Source organism: Cryptomeria japonica, chromosome 10 (assembly GCF_030272615.1).
Source record: "Cryptomeria japonica chromosome 10, Sugi_1.0, whole genome shotgun sequence".
In the NCBI taxonomy this organism is placed as follows: Eukaryota; Viridiplantae; Streptophyta; class Pinopsida; order Cupressales; family Cupressaceae; genus Cryptomeria; species Cryptomeria japonica.
The window spans coordinates 524,899,967-524,915,420 of NC_081414.1; the positions used below are offsets into that span (position 1 = coordinate 524,899,967).

Here is a 15,454-nt window from a genome sequence, read left to right on the forward strand (position 1 = left end):
ACACCTGATAATAAAGTAATCTTGCAGAACTATTGCAGTAAAGAAAGAGTAAAACCTTTATTACAGAATGTATTAGCTCAAGATTGTAAAGGGGTAATGCAGTTTTGTAAAAGCAGTGCTCAACATATTAAAATATATTATAACAAAGATCACTGGAGAGACATGCAAGGATTCAAGAAAATCATTCCTGACATGGCTAAGATATAGAGAGATAAAAAAAAAGTAGTAAAAATACAAATATTTTTAAAAAATGACATATTGAATGCACATGATAGATCTTCAGGGGATGGTAGTGTTACTTTATAGTCATATGATTCAATCACTATGGAACAAGGTTGTATCTGCTACTTTCTATCTGAAGGAAAGAAAAGAGAGGCACAAAATCCTTTGCATACCTGTTACCCACATCCTCATTCTTAAATGTTAGGAAAGCTAAACCTTTGCAAATGGGTTCTCTTGTCTTCTTGTTTCCAAACTCAACAGGGTTTATATGCAGAAGGCCTGGGTACCCTTTGAAAGATGCTTGTAGATCCCTAGCAATATTCTTCTTCCTAGGCAGATTCCCAATTCGCACATTCACTCCAGCTGGTATTGACTCCAACGCTATATGATTTCAAATCAAACAGACTAGCTAGTTTAGAATGACTCGGCAACATAATGAAAAGGGTAAAACACAATAGGACACTAAAAGTCATCACTAGTATATGCACCCTGGTGGTGGAAGAACTTGACACATGCAATTAAGACTTAAAATAAAGGAGAAAAATAAATACGCTACTAGATGATGAAAAAGATAAAAATGGAGCCACCAAGAAATCTTACATGATATCTCACTGAACAACCTGATGTCTCTCCAAGCTAAGTACAGAAATATAACAATATAATGCCTAAAAAATAGATTGGTAATTTATGCAATTAGCCAAAAAAACATCAGCATGCCGGATAGAATTCCTGATCACCAGATATTTCGATAGAACATGTTTGAGGATGTTATCTTATAAGCTCCACTATTGGAGTGGTGAATGAAAATACATAGAATCTTCCCATCAATCATCATATAATTCCTTGAAGCAATACAGCAATCAGGAGATGATGTAAGCTACAAATGTTCTTTAAGTGTGTTGTTCAATAACGTTATCAAGTACTTCAATACACATTCCACAGAGAGTAGGAAATACAGTTACTCCTGTTTCACTCCAATAGTCATTCTGACACAGTTGAAGGGTTTGTATGCAGTCTGAAATTGTCAAACAACTATCTCATAAAGACTCGTAGTAGCATTAATGAAAAGCTCTATGCTTCCAATATCAAGTAGCTCAAGGAGTAAAATCTGATTAATAGTCTCAAACAAACATGTAGAAGCTTTTAACTTTGCAAGATGTGGTATTCTTGCTCAAGAGGGTGATCACAAGCTAGATTACCTAATATATTTTGTGAATGTTTATCGAAGGCAGATATCAATTCTATAATGATGGAGTGAGGCCTTTGGGACGGTCTATGCAAGCCCTTATCCTATTTAATTAATCCCTATAGGCTACCGGAGTTGTTATTAAAGGGATATTTAATTAATTGTATCTAAGTTGTCTTAAATTCTTGTTTTATGAGCAACTTTGGTTTAATTAATTATTTATATTAAAAGTGACCATTTAAATATAAAGTGACTTTTCCAAGGCCCAAAAGTGAACTAAAAATAAAAAGGGGTCACTTTATGCAAAATGAAGTAAGAAGTTTTTCAAAAGTTCGGAAGGGATATAAAAATGAATTGCAAAGGGAAATTAAACATCTTTTGGTCGTTTCATTTCTCATTCTGAAAATTGGACTTTTTGAAAAACCCTTCGGAGAGGAGATTCTTCCTTGTCAATTTAGTGGTGGATTCAGACAAGATTCACAATTGTATCGAATGTTGTAAGAGATTTCTTTGAAGTGATATATCTTCTTAGGTTCAGAAATTACAAATTTATTTAAAGTTTACAGGTTAAAAAAAAATAATGAAGTGAGTTGTTTAAGCTATTTTAGGGAGCTAGGTGTCCCATTTTCTGATTATTGCGAAGTTGTACCCATTCTGTGATAGCAAGTTTGATAAGGGGTTGTAATCATGCTTGTAGAGGATTGGTGTGAAGTTACAACAGGTTACTGATGTTTTGGTATAGCCATCCTAAATGAAGGAGTTACTAGTCGAAGTCTTTGGGAGTTTTTACACATGTCGACCCAGTCATGCAGCCTTGGTAATGAAGGATATCCAAACATAGGTGTTAGAAATTGATGCTATAGCAAGATTTGTTGCCAAATGACCCTTAGACAAGGGAGCTTCAAGCAAAGACAAGGGCATGTGTAACAGTTTCAAACAGCACTATTTGCATGATGAATGCACGCTAGCTAAGTTACCAGTTCAGGTATGGGTACAGTATCAGGTAAAAATTCGTGGGTATGGCAAAAAAATTTCCCTTGGGTATGGGTATGGGTACATCCATGTGTGTGTGTGTGTGTGTTCAAACATCAAAATTATAAAATATAAACTATATCAGTGTATAAATATAAGAAGAGTGATACTCATGAATCCATAATTGCCAATAAATATCAAAAAATAGAATATTTTGATACCTAATTCATAATTTGCAAAAATGAAAATACTCAAGTCTCAAGATGTCATTACACAATGAAAATTCAAATTATAATCGATTTTAATATTCATGTTTTTCTTCATCAGAAGCATCAAGGTCAATATCAAAATTTGGTTCAATTTCATTTGAACCACAATCAATTGGATTGCCACTACCACTAGCTGTGTTAAGAGCGGAAGCTGATTCAATTTCATTTTTCAAACATTTGACAAAATGCCAAACCATTAACAACACAAGAAAAGTGATTCCACAAAACATAAGCAAACAGCTGCTACATATGCATAATGTAAATCAACTGAAATCAATCTCAGTAATGTTGACATAAAGTGTACTAACCCCGTGTTCTTAGGAATAGAACACAAATGCAACTGAAATGATATTTAATTGCTTGCTTATTGGCATATTCTGATTAAAAATGCTGTCAAAAAGTTATGAGAATGAAACTGAGGTTTTAATTTATGTAACCATGCTTGGGTACGGCCCTTGGTACTTCCTGGATGCCTAGGTTCTGGACCCACAGAGAACCCAGGCACCCAAGAAGAACCCAAACCGTACCCAAGGCCGTACCTGTACCAAGACCCAGGCTAAAACAGAAGAACCCGGTAACATATTGTCTCTATGACGCTAATGTATTATTGGACTTGGGCCCACTATTTTTAGACCAGTTAATGTAATTCAGAGGAAATGAAATTTATATATACTGCAATTCTTGTCAGCTGGAAACTTATGAATAGAAAAAATATATGAAATTTTAAAAATTGGCCATTTCGTCAATCATTCGTTAAAATTACAAGAAACAGAAAAGTCGGATCATTACAATGGTATCAGGGTTTGAACTTTGAATGGCTTTATGCAATCAGAAATTTCATATGCAACCAAGTGAAGGAGTGTGCAAGCATTATTTGAGAAGAAGACCACCGAATCCTCCAGGGAATACAAAAGCAGTTGATTGATTTTCTAGTTGAGAGACAGGTTGAAGAAGTCAGGCTGAGAGCAAGTATACTCATAAATGCACAGATTTTGAATGATTTGGCTAGAGGGCAGCAGTAGATGACTCAATTGTTAATACAAATGATGCCAACGTAAACACAAACAGAACTGAGCAAAACAATAATTGTAAGCACGAAGAAGACAGTGAAACTGAAAATAATTGAAACAACCCAGCACCAAAGCAGCTAGAGGTGCATCTTCAAGACCTTTAATGTCCAAATTCTTGAATGAACAACAGGCTGATAATGAGGGACAACCTAATGAAAACGAAGGATTTGTGGATTATTTGCATGAATACCAGTGTTTGGAAGATGACTTTCAAGCTGCCATGTCATTAGTTGAACTTTGCTAAGTCAAAATAAGAAATAGACCTAGAAGAGAAAGGAGACAAAACCAGAAGTTACAATGTAAAGTGAGAAAATCTTCCATCCCCTCTTTTAATGGTTCAAGTAAATGTACTACTTGAGTATGGGTGCAAAAATTAGATACATACTTTCAACTCAATCCTATGACCAAAATGAAGCAATTAAGTATGCTACTCTTCATTTGGACAGTGAAGTTCATGAGTGGTGATATCCATGCACCCCATGGGTTCACATGGATCAAATGCATGCAACCCACGTGAACTAAAATTGAATTGATTGTGCATCTAGCAAGTAGGCAGCTCATATTCAATTATATGTTTGGTAGTACATTTCTTGAAAAAATAAAGAGTGATGTTATTATAATGGGAAGTAGAAAGCTTCTATAGTGGATTTGATTTTCCTTAGTTTAGATTTAGTACTTCCACTATAAGAAACTGCTATTAGGTTGAACCCGTTAACGGTTGAAGATCTAAAGTGGAGAGGTAATTCATCCCCCTAATGGCCCTGTCTTACATGTGTTTTCTCCACACTTACAGGATCGAGGAACATAAAACACACTTGGAAGCTTGATTTATGCAAATGGTGCATACAAGCCCTCACATCACTCATGTCATTAGAGTAATGAGTGAACAATCTAAAGTTTGAAATACTGGTTATGCAAATTTTTAGATATTGAAGAGAATTTATAAATATCCAAGAGCTTGTAGGATGCACTAAGACTTGGTGGTTATAGATATTCAAATATGACAAGTGATGTTGATATAAAATTAAATTTAAAATCACAATTGCTTCAATGCTTTTGGTGATTTCATCTAATGGGAAAAATGGTGTTTTTAAAAGGTGACCCTTTGTATGAGATCACTTTTTCAAACAAGAATAAGGAAGCATGGTGCAGATATAACATTTTAAAAGGTGTGTAATTCGGCCCAAGTGAAGCATTTCTTCTCCATAAAGCATCATAATTGCATAAAAGATGTGAAAATTATTGTGGAAGAATTTCATGGCATGAAATGGCATTTGCACAAAGCAAAAATCCGGATGGGGTTGAAGGCTTGGGACTTAACTACTCTTGGACTCCCATTATCCAATCTCTTAGGGAATAGCATCACTAACGTGTTAAGCATTTAATAATGTTTTGGGTCACTTCTCATTTAAAGTTCCATGGATTTTGTAGCTATTATTTTGGGGACCTGACCTCTTAAGTATCTGTTATTAAAAGTAAATTTGTATTAGGAACTCCATGTTAAGCAATACATCAAAAAAATTTGACCTGACAAAGGACCATATAGTGTGGACCAAAATGTCCATTTCAAAAAATGATTTATAACCAGAAAAATCTTCTCTAAAAATTATGGACAGTGAGGACTTGCAATTGACAACGACCTTGTATATATTTAATTCTAAATTCAACTACCAATGAATCATTGTAGTTGTAACATTTTGAGAAATTAACTCAATTGAATTGTTATGTGTTGTACACATGCTAGTTATCTGTCATAGGAGTTTGAGTATGAGCCAAATAAGAGCTATAGACCTGTTCCAGTTTGTTGTCTACAGTCCAATCTGTTGTCAAGAGTCTTGTTGTGATGTGTCTTGTTGTGACCTTTTCACACATCGTCCCATTGCTAATGGGGACCCCCTCTTTTCCTGCTTTTTGCGTTGTTAAATTAGGGTTCTGGCTGCTTAGTGGGCAATTTTGCATTTCCCGTGCCTGAGTCTCGGAATTTTGATCATGCCTAGTGCCATCTAGGGTTTTTGAAGTTATAGGATCAAGTTGCAAATGTTGATATTTTAATGATCCTAAGTTTTGTCTAAGTGTTGACCTTTTTGAGCGTTAACATGTTTTTAAACACACGCATCAGTGATTTTAAAGTGCCAAGGTATTCCAAGACCTTTTGGAGTTGTTTTCTCGCTCCTAAGGTATTATTTAGCTTGATTTCGCGCTTTATTCCAATATTTTCCTAGCGTTTTGCTCATTTTTTTGGAAAATTTACCTAAGTCCAGTCTAAATTTAAAGTTTCTAAGTGATTTTGAGTGGTTTAAATGATAAAATCCTAAGGGAAATCCTTATTCCAAGGGTCAGAGGGTCAAATTTCATGCTAGAGGTTCTTTTCCCCTCACATTCCAGACTACCCAACCCATTCCCCCACTCAAAATCCATACTACACATGGGTTTCCCCTGAAATCCATACTGGCTATTATTTTCCACCACTGTTTATTCATACCTGAATCGATTTTCCCCTGGGAGTGCTAAAATTTGGCTAAGTGTCAAGATTTTTCCAAACTACCATCGATTTTCCACCAGGAGTGTGGACTGGAGTGCGGACTATAGTGCGGACAAAGTTAAGGATGTTTTGTGACAAGTGACTACGGATTTTTGTCCGGATTTTCATCCAGACAGAAGTCGATTTTCAACTAAGAGCATTTTAATGAGTTTTGAGTCCAGATTTTCATCTAGACAAAGGTCGATTTTCCACCAGGGAGTGATTTTTGCAGTGAAGTGAGCTTGTAGTGTGGATTTTGTGTCCAAACTACCATCGATTTTCCCCTGGGGAGTTTTGTATGCATTTTTAATGAAGTTATGCATGGATTTTTATCCAAGCTAAGGTCGATTTTCCCTTGTGGGGAAATTTTTGACACTTAAATGATTTTTAAAGGAATTTTTCAATCCCAACCCACGTCGATTTTCCCCTGGAGGCTTAATTTGGACTTAAATTGCAATATTTTAATAAATAAGCCCCATTTTAAATTGCTTTTAAATAATGATTAATGATTATTTAAAATTTTAAAAGCAAAATTAAATAACTTGCAATAATCATTTAATATTTTGAACCTTCTAGAAGCAAGTTAGTTTTTACCAAGCAAGTATATATACAAGTGTTTTATCCCACATTGCTTGTGTGGTGGAAGTAAGAGGTAAAAGCAAGTATAAGAGAGGAGCCTTAGCATTATTTTATTATTAAATCTACCAGGTGTCTCCATGAAAGGCGATTTTTCTTCAAGTTGGGCGAATTTTAGCAAGGCATTGAAGTGAAGTGTTGAATTGAGGATTCTTTCCTCTTCTATTTTTTCCAGCTTGCTGATCTATTCCCCTTTCTGCCATTAAAGACCATTTCCAGATTTTGGATTTTCCAAGTTTGGCGATTTTTTGCAAATTTGGTGATTTTTGGTGAAAAGTGGCGATTTTGTGTTTGGAGACTTGGGCGATATTTTCCTCCATTTTTTGCTTGCTATTCCAGACCTCCATTATTGCAGATCCAGGCTGCCATTGATGACATTTTCAGAAATTTAGTATGGCGCCATAGTTGGGAAAATTTCAATTTTGTTTGGAGAAATGGTTCGATGCCACATTTTGATAAATTTCGTGCATGCTTGGTGGCTGCCATCATTTCCAGCTCGCTGATTCGCTTCAGATCTGAGGTTTGCTTCAGATTTGACCTCCATTAATGACTGCCCATTAATCTTCAGACTTAAGTTTTTTGTTGCCTAACCAATTCCAACTTAGGCAATTTGCATTTGGAGGTGTTTTGTGGAGTTTTCTGTGCATTTTCAGAACCATCTTATCGCTGTTGCAGGTCTGAAAACTCCATTGTTAGGCGGTTGTCCTCAGAAATTTTCATTTCCAGCCACCTAACCACTTTGGCGATTTTGCTTCGAGCTGATTCCTTAGCCATTTTTCATCATTTTCAGGGATTTTTAACTACTTTGCAAGGTGCTGGTAAGTCTGAAGTAATCAATTTTCAGACTTGTCCTCAGAAATTATTTTTTTACCAGCCACACTTACATTCCTGAATATGATTGTTTTCATCATTAAAACTGATTTTTATCGAGTTTATGCACATTTTTTAAGATTGCAACATATTTTAAAAGTCTGATTTTCAGGTTGTCTTCAGAATTGTTGACCTCCATTGTTGACTGCGGAAGGTGTATTCAGACATACCTTTGTGTGAAAACACAACCTTTCACACCTTTCCTTAGTCATCGTTGATCCAGTATACTCCTTTGCATTTTAGCTTGCATATTTTCTAAGCATAAGGAGGTATTAATGAATTTTATAGAGGGTTTCCATGCCTTAGTGTTGTCACACTTTGAACTTAATTGTTAAAATTTACCAAGTGTATGGATTATTTTCCTAACTCCATGCTCTAATTAGCTAAAATCTTTAGAAAGTCAAGAATTTTACTAAGAGCACTATTTATTTTCCTAAGTCTAACTTCGAGCTTCGTACAGGTGCAATGTCGAAGTCTGGATATAAGGAAAGGAAAGAACTATTGAAGATGTTGTAGACTGGATTCTATCTAGAGCTCAAGATTTCATCGAGATGGAAGGAGATCACAGATACAAACATGCATTTCCTGGACTTCGACCAGATGCAGTGTCGGATGTTTGGAGTCAGAGATCAAGTTCCTTCCCCAGCATATGCGAACATTATGAAAAGTGGTATTTTCCATGCCGCTAGATTTCCACAGTCCATACAGTGCAATGAGCTTATCCTGGAATGTGCACGATGTTACGATCCGGTCACGAGAATGATCAAGACTCCTAAGGGCGTTATCATCGCCTACCTTGCTAAGGATGCTATTGCAGAGGTGTTCGAAATTCCACGAGGAACAGACATGAAGAATATGACCAAGGATGAATATACAGAAAGATACACGAAGAAGATGGGTGTATGCAAGAATTTGATTAATAAAGAGTGGATGATTAAGCCTAGGTCTCATCATTCCAAGGCTTCCAGGACACTCATGTGCATAGATTTCAAGGAGGAGTATAGTGATTTGATATTCCTACTCAACAAAGTGATGGGGATGCTGCAAGGAGCAATATTCGATGGATGGATGTTCTACTTCATCCAGGATTGTCTTAGAGGAACACTAGTAAATTGGTCCAAGATTATAAGTGACAATCAAGATTTTCAGCTGAGGAATGCAGAGCGGTCCAAGTCATTCGCCATGATTTCTTACCTGGTATACCTGCTTGCACGGTTTGTTTCATACAGAGGATTAATATGCAAAGGTGAAATTGGGAATGGGCAAGGACAATTCCAGAGTCATGAGTGCTACCCCTAGCTGAGCATGTATAGAATTGAAGACTATAAGAGAGTGAATGATGCATTCACTATGTACATCACACAGATGCTGCAAGGCGGAATCCACAGAAGATTGTCCAAGGAGGCAACAGAGTTAATAGAGAAATATGGATCATGGTATATTCAGTTTCCCACTTTCACATACCTTAGGATTCATAGGTTTCAATCTAAACCCTACAGACTTCCTAGGTATCCGACTGACAGAATGATCTTGTTGGAAGTGGTGAGACAGCTTCTAGAGTTCGATGTTATTCAGAGAGAAGCACAAGACAGGCATGACATTCCCTATTTCAATTGGGAAGACATCAGAGGTTTGTCAGTCCGCCATAGGCACCAGCACTGCGAGTGAAGAGCTTGCATTCTATCGATTTGCTACATACAAGAAAAGAATAAGATTTGATCCAAACAAGGAGGTCGGAAGGATCAGGGGAGAGAAGTTCATCCACAAAGTTGATGTAGAAGATTATTGGGCCAACCTGATGGACGAGCAAGCAGTGAAGAGAAGAATGTGGTACAGAATGTCAATGGATTTTATGAGGAAGTGTGGACTTTTCCTCATTCCTGATCAAGCGTTAGATAACAAAGATCATACACATCCACAGTATGAGAGTGAAATGAAGAAAGCAATCCTATTGCCAAATTGGTCAGAGTCAGAAGAGATTGACCTGAATATATTGATGAGAGAGGTCTTGAATTTCTTCCGTGCATGGGTGGGTATACAGATGAACAAGTTAGTTGATATGGGTGTTCCCTTCACTTATGAAAGGATGAAGCCGGAAGAGTCTCAGAGGACTATCAGTGATGTCAGGATTCATGCAGACGAAGAGAGTCAAGCTCCCAAGAGAAGGAAGAACACGCCAGGAGAAGTCAAGGCCAGAGGGAAGAAGATTGAGGAGGTGAAGAAGAAACAAAAGACTATCACTCCGCCTATCATTCCTTCACCCCCTCCCAGTGTCTCATCAATCAAAGTGATTGAAGTAACAGAACAGAACAAGGAGACTCAGCAGTGTTCCAAAACAGTGATACTACCAGAGAATATTCAGGAGTACCATACCACAGCAACATCTGCACCTCCTAATGAGAATGATGATCAGTCGGGATCCCCTACTGTCCTTTTGGAAGTTAGTTTGGGAAATGAAATATATGATTTAACCAGAAATAATCTTGATGATAATGATGATGTTATCTCGGCGTTGAGAGGACTTGATCGAGAAATGTGTCTCGATGATGGTATGGAGATGGCCGCTATTCATGAATGGCTGATGAGAAGTATGGAGAAAAGTAAACAAATGATAGAGGTACAGCCTATTGATGATATTGATGACTACCTAGCTAGGAGTGCTAAAGAGAAGTAGCCCATTAGAGCGGAGATTTTGTCGCATATAGCTAGAGATGAGACAGGAATGCGGATTGCGCAGATTGTTGTTCCTATTGTAGGCGTGACAGCGGACATTGCTACTCCTATGGATTTCCAGATCACTTCAGTTGCCCTTGGTCGTACATCCAGAAAGCAAGAATTTCAGGAGGTTGGTGAAAACCTCAAGGCAATCGATGCAAGGTTAGACAAAGAGATTACGGAGAAAGAAAGGTACAGAGAAGAGAATATCAAACTTAGAGAGTATATTGCAGGGATAAGGGGTGAAGATCCCACCCTTATTTCCCCTATTGCAGTTGACCATGGAATGCATTCACACTGTGAGGCAGAGAGAGGTACACTCTCAGAGGTAGAAAAGTGGATTGAGAATACAAGAAAGTAGGCAGATGATTTCCTTACTCAGTTTGTCCATGCATATGATAGGACAACAGGGCTCGCATTCAGAATCCAGTATTTGGAGGGAGTTTGGAAAGAATTCCGGCCTATTCAAGAGAAGACTATTCCACGCCTCCAGGCTTTGAAGAAGGTTCCTAATTCCACCTTGGTCAGTGAGAACATTGTGCACAGTGGAGACAGATATGATTTCCATGGCTGGTATTGTTCATTAGCCGTGAAGAAATCAACTTATGAGAACGCCCAGTCGAATTGTATGGAGATGGAAGGATTAATTCAGGACATTCAGATGAAGATCCTTGCCTCAATTGAGGAATTATTGGGTGTTGATGTTAGTGATGCTAGTGGTTCACACTTAGCCGAATTAAGAGACGAGATGAAGTTTATGTATTTTTGCCAGTTGGACTCTTTGAAGAAGAGTCAGATAGACGACTTGGTCTCTTTGTTGATTCATGTTCATAGTTCGCAGAAGCTCATGCCAGATTGGCAAAACACTTTGGATGCTTGCTTGGATTCACTGGACATGATTGATTTACAACAGGATACCTTGCCTAGCATTTCCATGGAGGAGTTAGATTCAGTATTGGCTAGATTCTTGGAGTATGTGAGGAGAGAGAGAGATGCAGGGAGGAATCTTCTAGAAGATTCCCTATTTGATGACTAGGTATCTTTTCATTGGGCCATATGTTGGTGGCACCATTTTTTATGTAAACCCTAATTAGGGCAATTCTAGGGTTTTGTTGGCATGATCTCGGCCGTTGATCTTAGATCGATCTTGGCCATCCATTTTGTAAGAGACTCTATATATGCCTCCTTGTCTCTCATTTGTAAGAGAGAGTTTTTGTAGAATTGTTGGTATATGCTGCAGCTATTTGAATCATAATCATTGTTCAATTGTTGGTAATTTTGCTCTTCAAATGTTGTCTTTGAATTCATGGTTCTTAATTCCTCCAAGTTAGATTAGAATTTATTTTCATGTATGTTATTGAGTGGAAGATTTGTTGAATTTATTTGTGTGGAATCCTTAATCCATACCACTAGCCTCTTACCGCTTGTAAGTGTGCCTTGTGTGGTCAACTGGAATTTAAGTAAGCTTAACTTCAACTATTACGCGTCCCTGGACAAGCATCAACTTGGATGGTGTCAACGTTTGATGGTGATAGCCTGAAAATCTTTAAGTATACCTTAGACGATTGCACTAAGCTTGTGTCAATACCTGATTGTGAGACCTTGCCTGGTTTGATTCCACTAAATCCATTCATCATTTCCTACATTCGTAGGCTTAGAATAGATTTCCTGAACCCTATTCCTTTTGCCCTTTTTTAGTAAGAAGTAAATCTAGAGTCATATTGATAAATCTTAAGTTGTCAGCATACCTATTCGGCATCATTCATGATAATCCAAACATTTGCGTAAGTCCCCAAGTGAAACACAGCAATTCACATCGACCATTGAGTTACCCACTCGTCAAGACCTGACATGTAGAAACCTTGGAATCATTTTAGTTGATCTCATTCTTAGCATCTGAGGTGATTTTGTTCAAGAGAGAGTAAATTATCTTGGTAATTTATTCTGTAATGTTATGTGCCTAAAACACACATCAACAAGTCTCCAGTTAACTGTCAAAGTGTTCAGCAAAATTATAGGAAGTTGTTGAGTTATATTGCAACTATAAATATGCATTTTTTTTCTTTATGAATAAGATCAACAAATTCTTCTACAGTTCCATTTTCTGTGGTTTATATTTCTAATTTGGTATCAGAGATGTCATTCAAATCCTGCCATTTTGTATTAGTCTTTGCTTCAACCTATTGTTGATGCAACTTTATGCTATTTGTCAAATGTAGAAACATCCAATAGGAATGCTAAGAGCATTGTTTTAATGCTGTGATAGTTTCCCAATGTTTGTCATCTGCATAAAAATTGTTGAATGTTCACATCCATCCAAAAGCCATCAAGAGGAGCTGTAATTGGTGAAGACACAAACTACACTCAATGTGGCATAGTAGAAGAGTGGAAGTGATAATTTCCCATCGTTTATCATCTGCATAAAAATTGTTGAATGTTCACATCCATCCAAAAGCCATCAAGAGGAGCTGTAATTGGTTAAGAGACAAACTACACTCAATGTGGCATAGTAGAAGAGTGGAAGTGATAATTTCCCAATGTTTGTCATCTGCATAAAAATTGTTGAATGTTCACATCCATCCAAAAGCCATCAAGAGGAGCTGTAATTGGTTAAGAGACAAACTACACTCAATGTGGCATGGTAGAAGAGTGGAAGGAACCTAACCAGCCATAAAGGAGGCAATACCAAATGCAAAATTTGTATTTGCCACAGTATCCTAAGGTGAAAAAGGAGCTGCCAAAGATTATTGTGAAGAAGCCTGTTGCTTCGTAGCCTACCACAAAGAAGAGCTGATCAGCTTTTGTTGAAGAACAACAGATATTAATGGTGATGATGAAATCATTAAAGATGAAGAACTTGCCCTATTTTTAAAAGGCAACCACTTTGAAGATGGAATGGGATGCAATAGAGGATGAATAGATATTCAATAGTCTGAAGTGCTTTTGGATCGAAGAAACTATACCTCATTGGGGGTTATGAGACATAAATGTGAGGATTGGCATCCAATCGTTCAGGGGAGATCCAAAATCTGGAAGTTCAGCATTATACCTTTACAAGGGTGATGAGACACTTCATGTGCAAATGGTGTCCAATGATAATGGGAACTTGGGTGATAGCTAGGTGACTATACTTGCAGCTGGGGAGCAACTTGATTCTTACTGGTTTGAGAATTGTTTTCAAAGGATAGCTTCTACATAATGCCTTGTCTTGTTTTATGTTGTTAAACAGTTTGTACCATGTAGAGACATGTTAAGAGTCCATCAAAATTCAGGTATTTGTAAGGTGGGGTAAGAAATTTACTCATAACTGTTATGTGTTGTATATGTGCTACTTATCTGTCATGGGAGTTTGAGTATGAGCCAAATAAGAACAATAGACCTGTATCAGCTTGTTGTCAAGAGTTTCCAGTTAGCTGTCAAAGTGTTTAACAAAATTATAGGAAGTTGTTGAGATATATTGCAACTATAAGTATGTATTGTTTTTGATTGAATAAAATCAACGAGTTCTTCTACAATTTCATTTTCTGTGATAATGTTGCTGCCATATTTGTAATTAACATGGCGTCCAATAACACAAGGAAAGTAAACTGGTAGAACGAAACCCCATATAACAACTCTCCTGGAAAGCCAAAACTGAAAACAAACTACCAGAAGAGAGACAATAAATGAAAGCACTGATAAGTAGAAATGCAAATAAAGGTTGCATACCTTTGTGTCTTATGGGTTCCTTGGGCTGTTTTTCGTCATTTACTTTTCTAGCATGTTTGTCTGATTTGCTATTCGCCTTGCGACTCTGTTCAACTTCTGTAAGTAGTTTATCCTCAAGTGAAGTATCATATGTTTTTCCATGGCCAAAGCCAGTAGGCTGATTAGCCTTCCATTGCCCTGTTTCTCTATCATCCTCATATTCGTCCTCATACTCATATTCATCCTCATCTTCATACTCATACTCATCCGCATCCTCATCTTCATCATCGTCCTCCGCAGGAGCAAGTGCTTCTTTGTTTTGCGCTCTACTCAAAGTGAAGGTGCTTTTACCAAGCACACGCCTGCTCCTAGTGCCTGCTGCTGCTTTCTGTAAACAAACATACGCCACATTCAATACTCTTTTCTTTCCAACATAATACATATGAAATTTGTTATGGACAGTCCAAATTTAAGAAAAAAAGTTGCGTTCCTAGAAACTAAAATTCCGGCCGAGGAGTAAGAAGTTACAAGTGAAAGGTGTCCATTTTTGGTGGAGACAAGATAAGAGGAAGGGAAAACGGAAGGGCAAGTAGGGAGGCACAAAACTCTTCTCCCTCCAACCCCGGCACTTGAAACTCTCATTGCCAGTGTCAAATGCATCCTCCCAATGCACAAATAATGAAAATCACCTCAACTAGCACACACAATGCATACAATTCTACCGGAACGTAAGTATGATTACAACTGAGAGGACAATCTAATGACTCAAATAAAATAAATTGGTATCTTGTCTAGAATGCCGCCTTAATTACTCCCCAGAGGCATTCTCAGCCGGGAATTGTCGTTGGATAAAATATTTATCCCAAGAGCCTGTCAAAAGAAATTTTCGTTTTATGGATTCTACCTACAGTAGTAGATGGGATGAAGTTTATAAGGGTATCACTTCGAGAAATAGATAAACAACTAATGTATATGAAAGAGCCAATTGAAAAAATTGTTTATAACATGTAGTAAGTGATGAATTGCAAATGTTTTAGTTGGGTCAGATATCTAATCTATTAGTTAGTTTAAAGTAATGTTGTTAGAATAATTATTATTAATATAATTAAATTTTATAAAATTATTTGATAAAATATAAATAAAATTGTGGGATTGTTTTCAAGTCTTGGTTCTAAATGATGTTTAAAAGTTAAAATCAAATAACCGAATTTAACATAAGTTAAAAATATGTTGCACGTGTTAATTAATGTTTTCAATATAATATAATTGAATCATTACATTTGAAAATGAATATATTTAATTATAT

At 36.9% G+C, this 15,454-nt stretch overlaps 1 protein-coding gene across 1 annotated transcript; it reads right to left on the reverse strand.

The window, feature by feature from the left end:
• Positions 1 to 290: 290 nt before the first annotated feature.
• Positions 291 to 15,084, reverse strand: LOC131060810 (uncharacterized). The gene is made up of 3 exons (XM_057994226.2): positions 14,677 to 15,084; positions 14,170 to 14,536; positions 291 to 603 (listed from the first exon to the last, which is right to left on the reverse strand). Exons 1-3 carry the CDS (start codon positions 14,806 to 14,808, stop codon positions 323 to 325), a joined length of 780 nt encoding a protein of 259 aa, XP_057850209.2. The 5' UTR covers positions 14,809 to 15,084; the 3' UTR covers positions 291 to 322.
• Between the last annotated feature and the right edge of the window lie 370 nt (positions 15,085 to 15,454).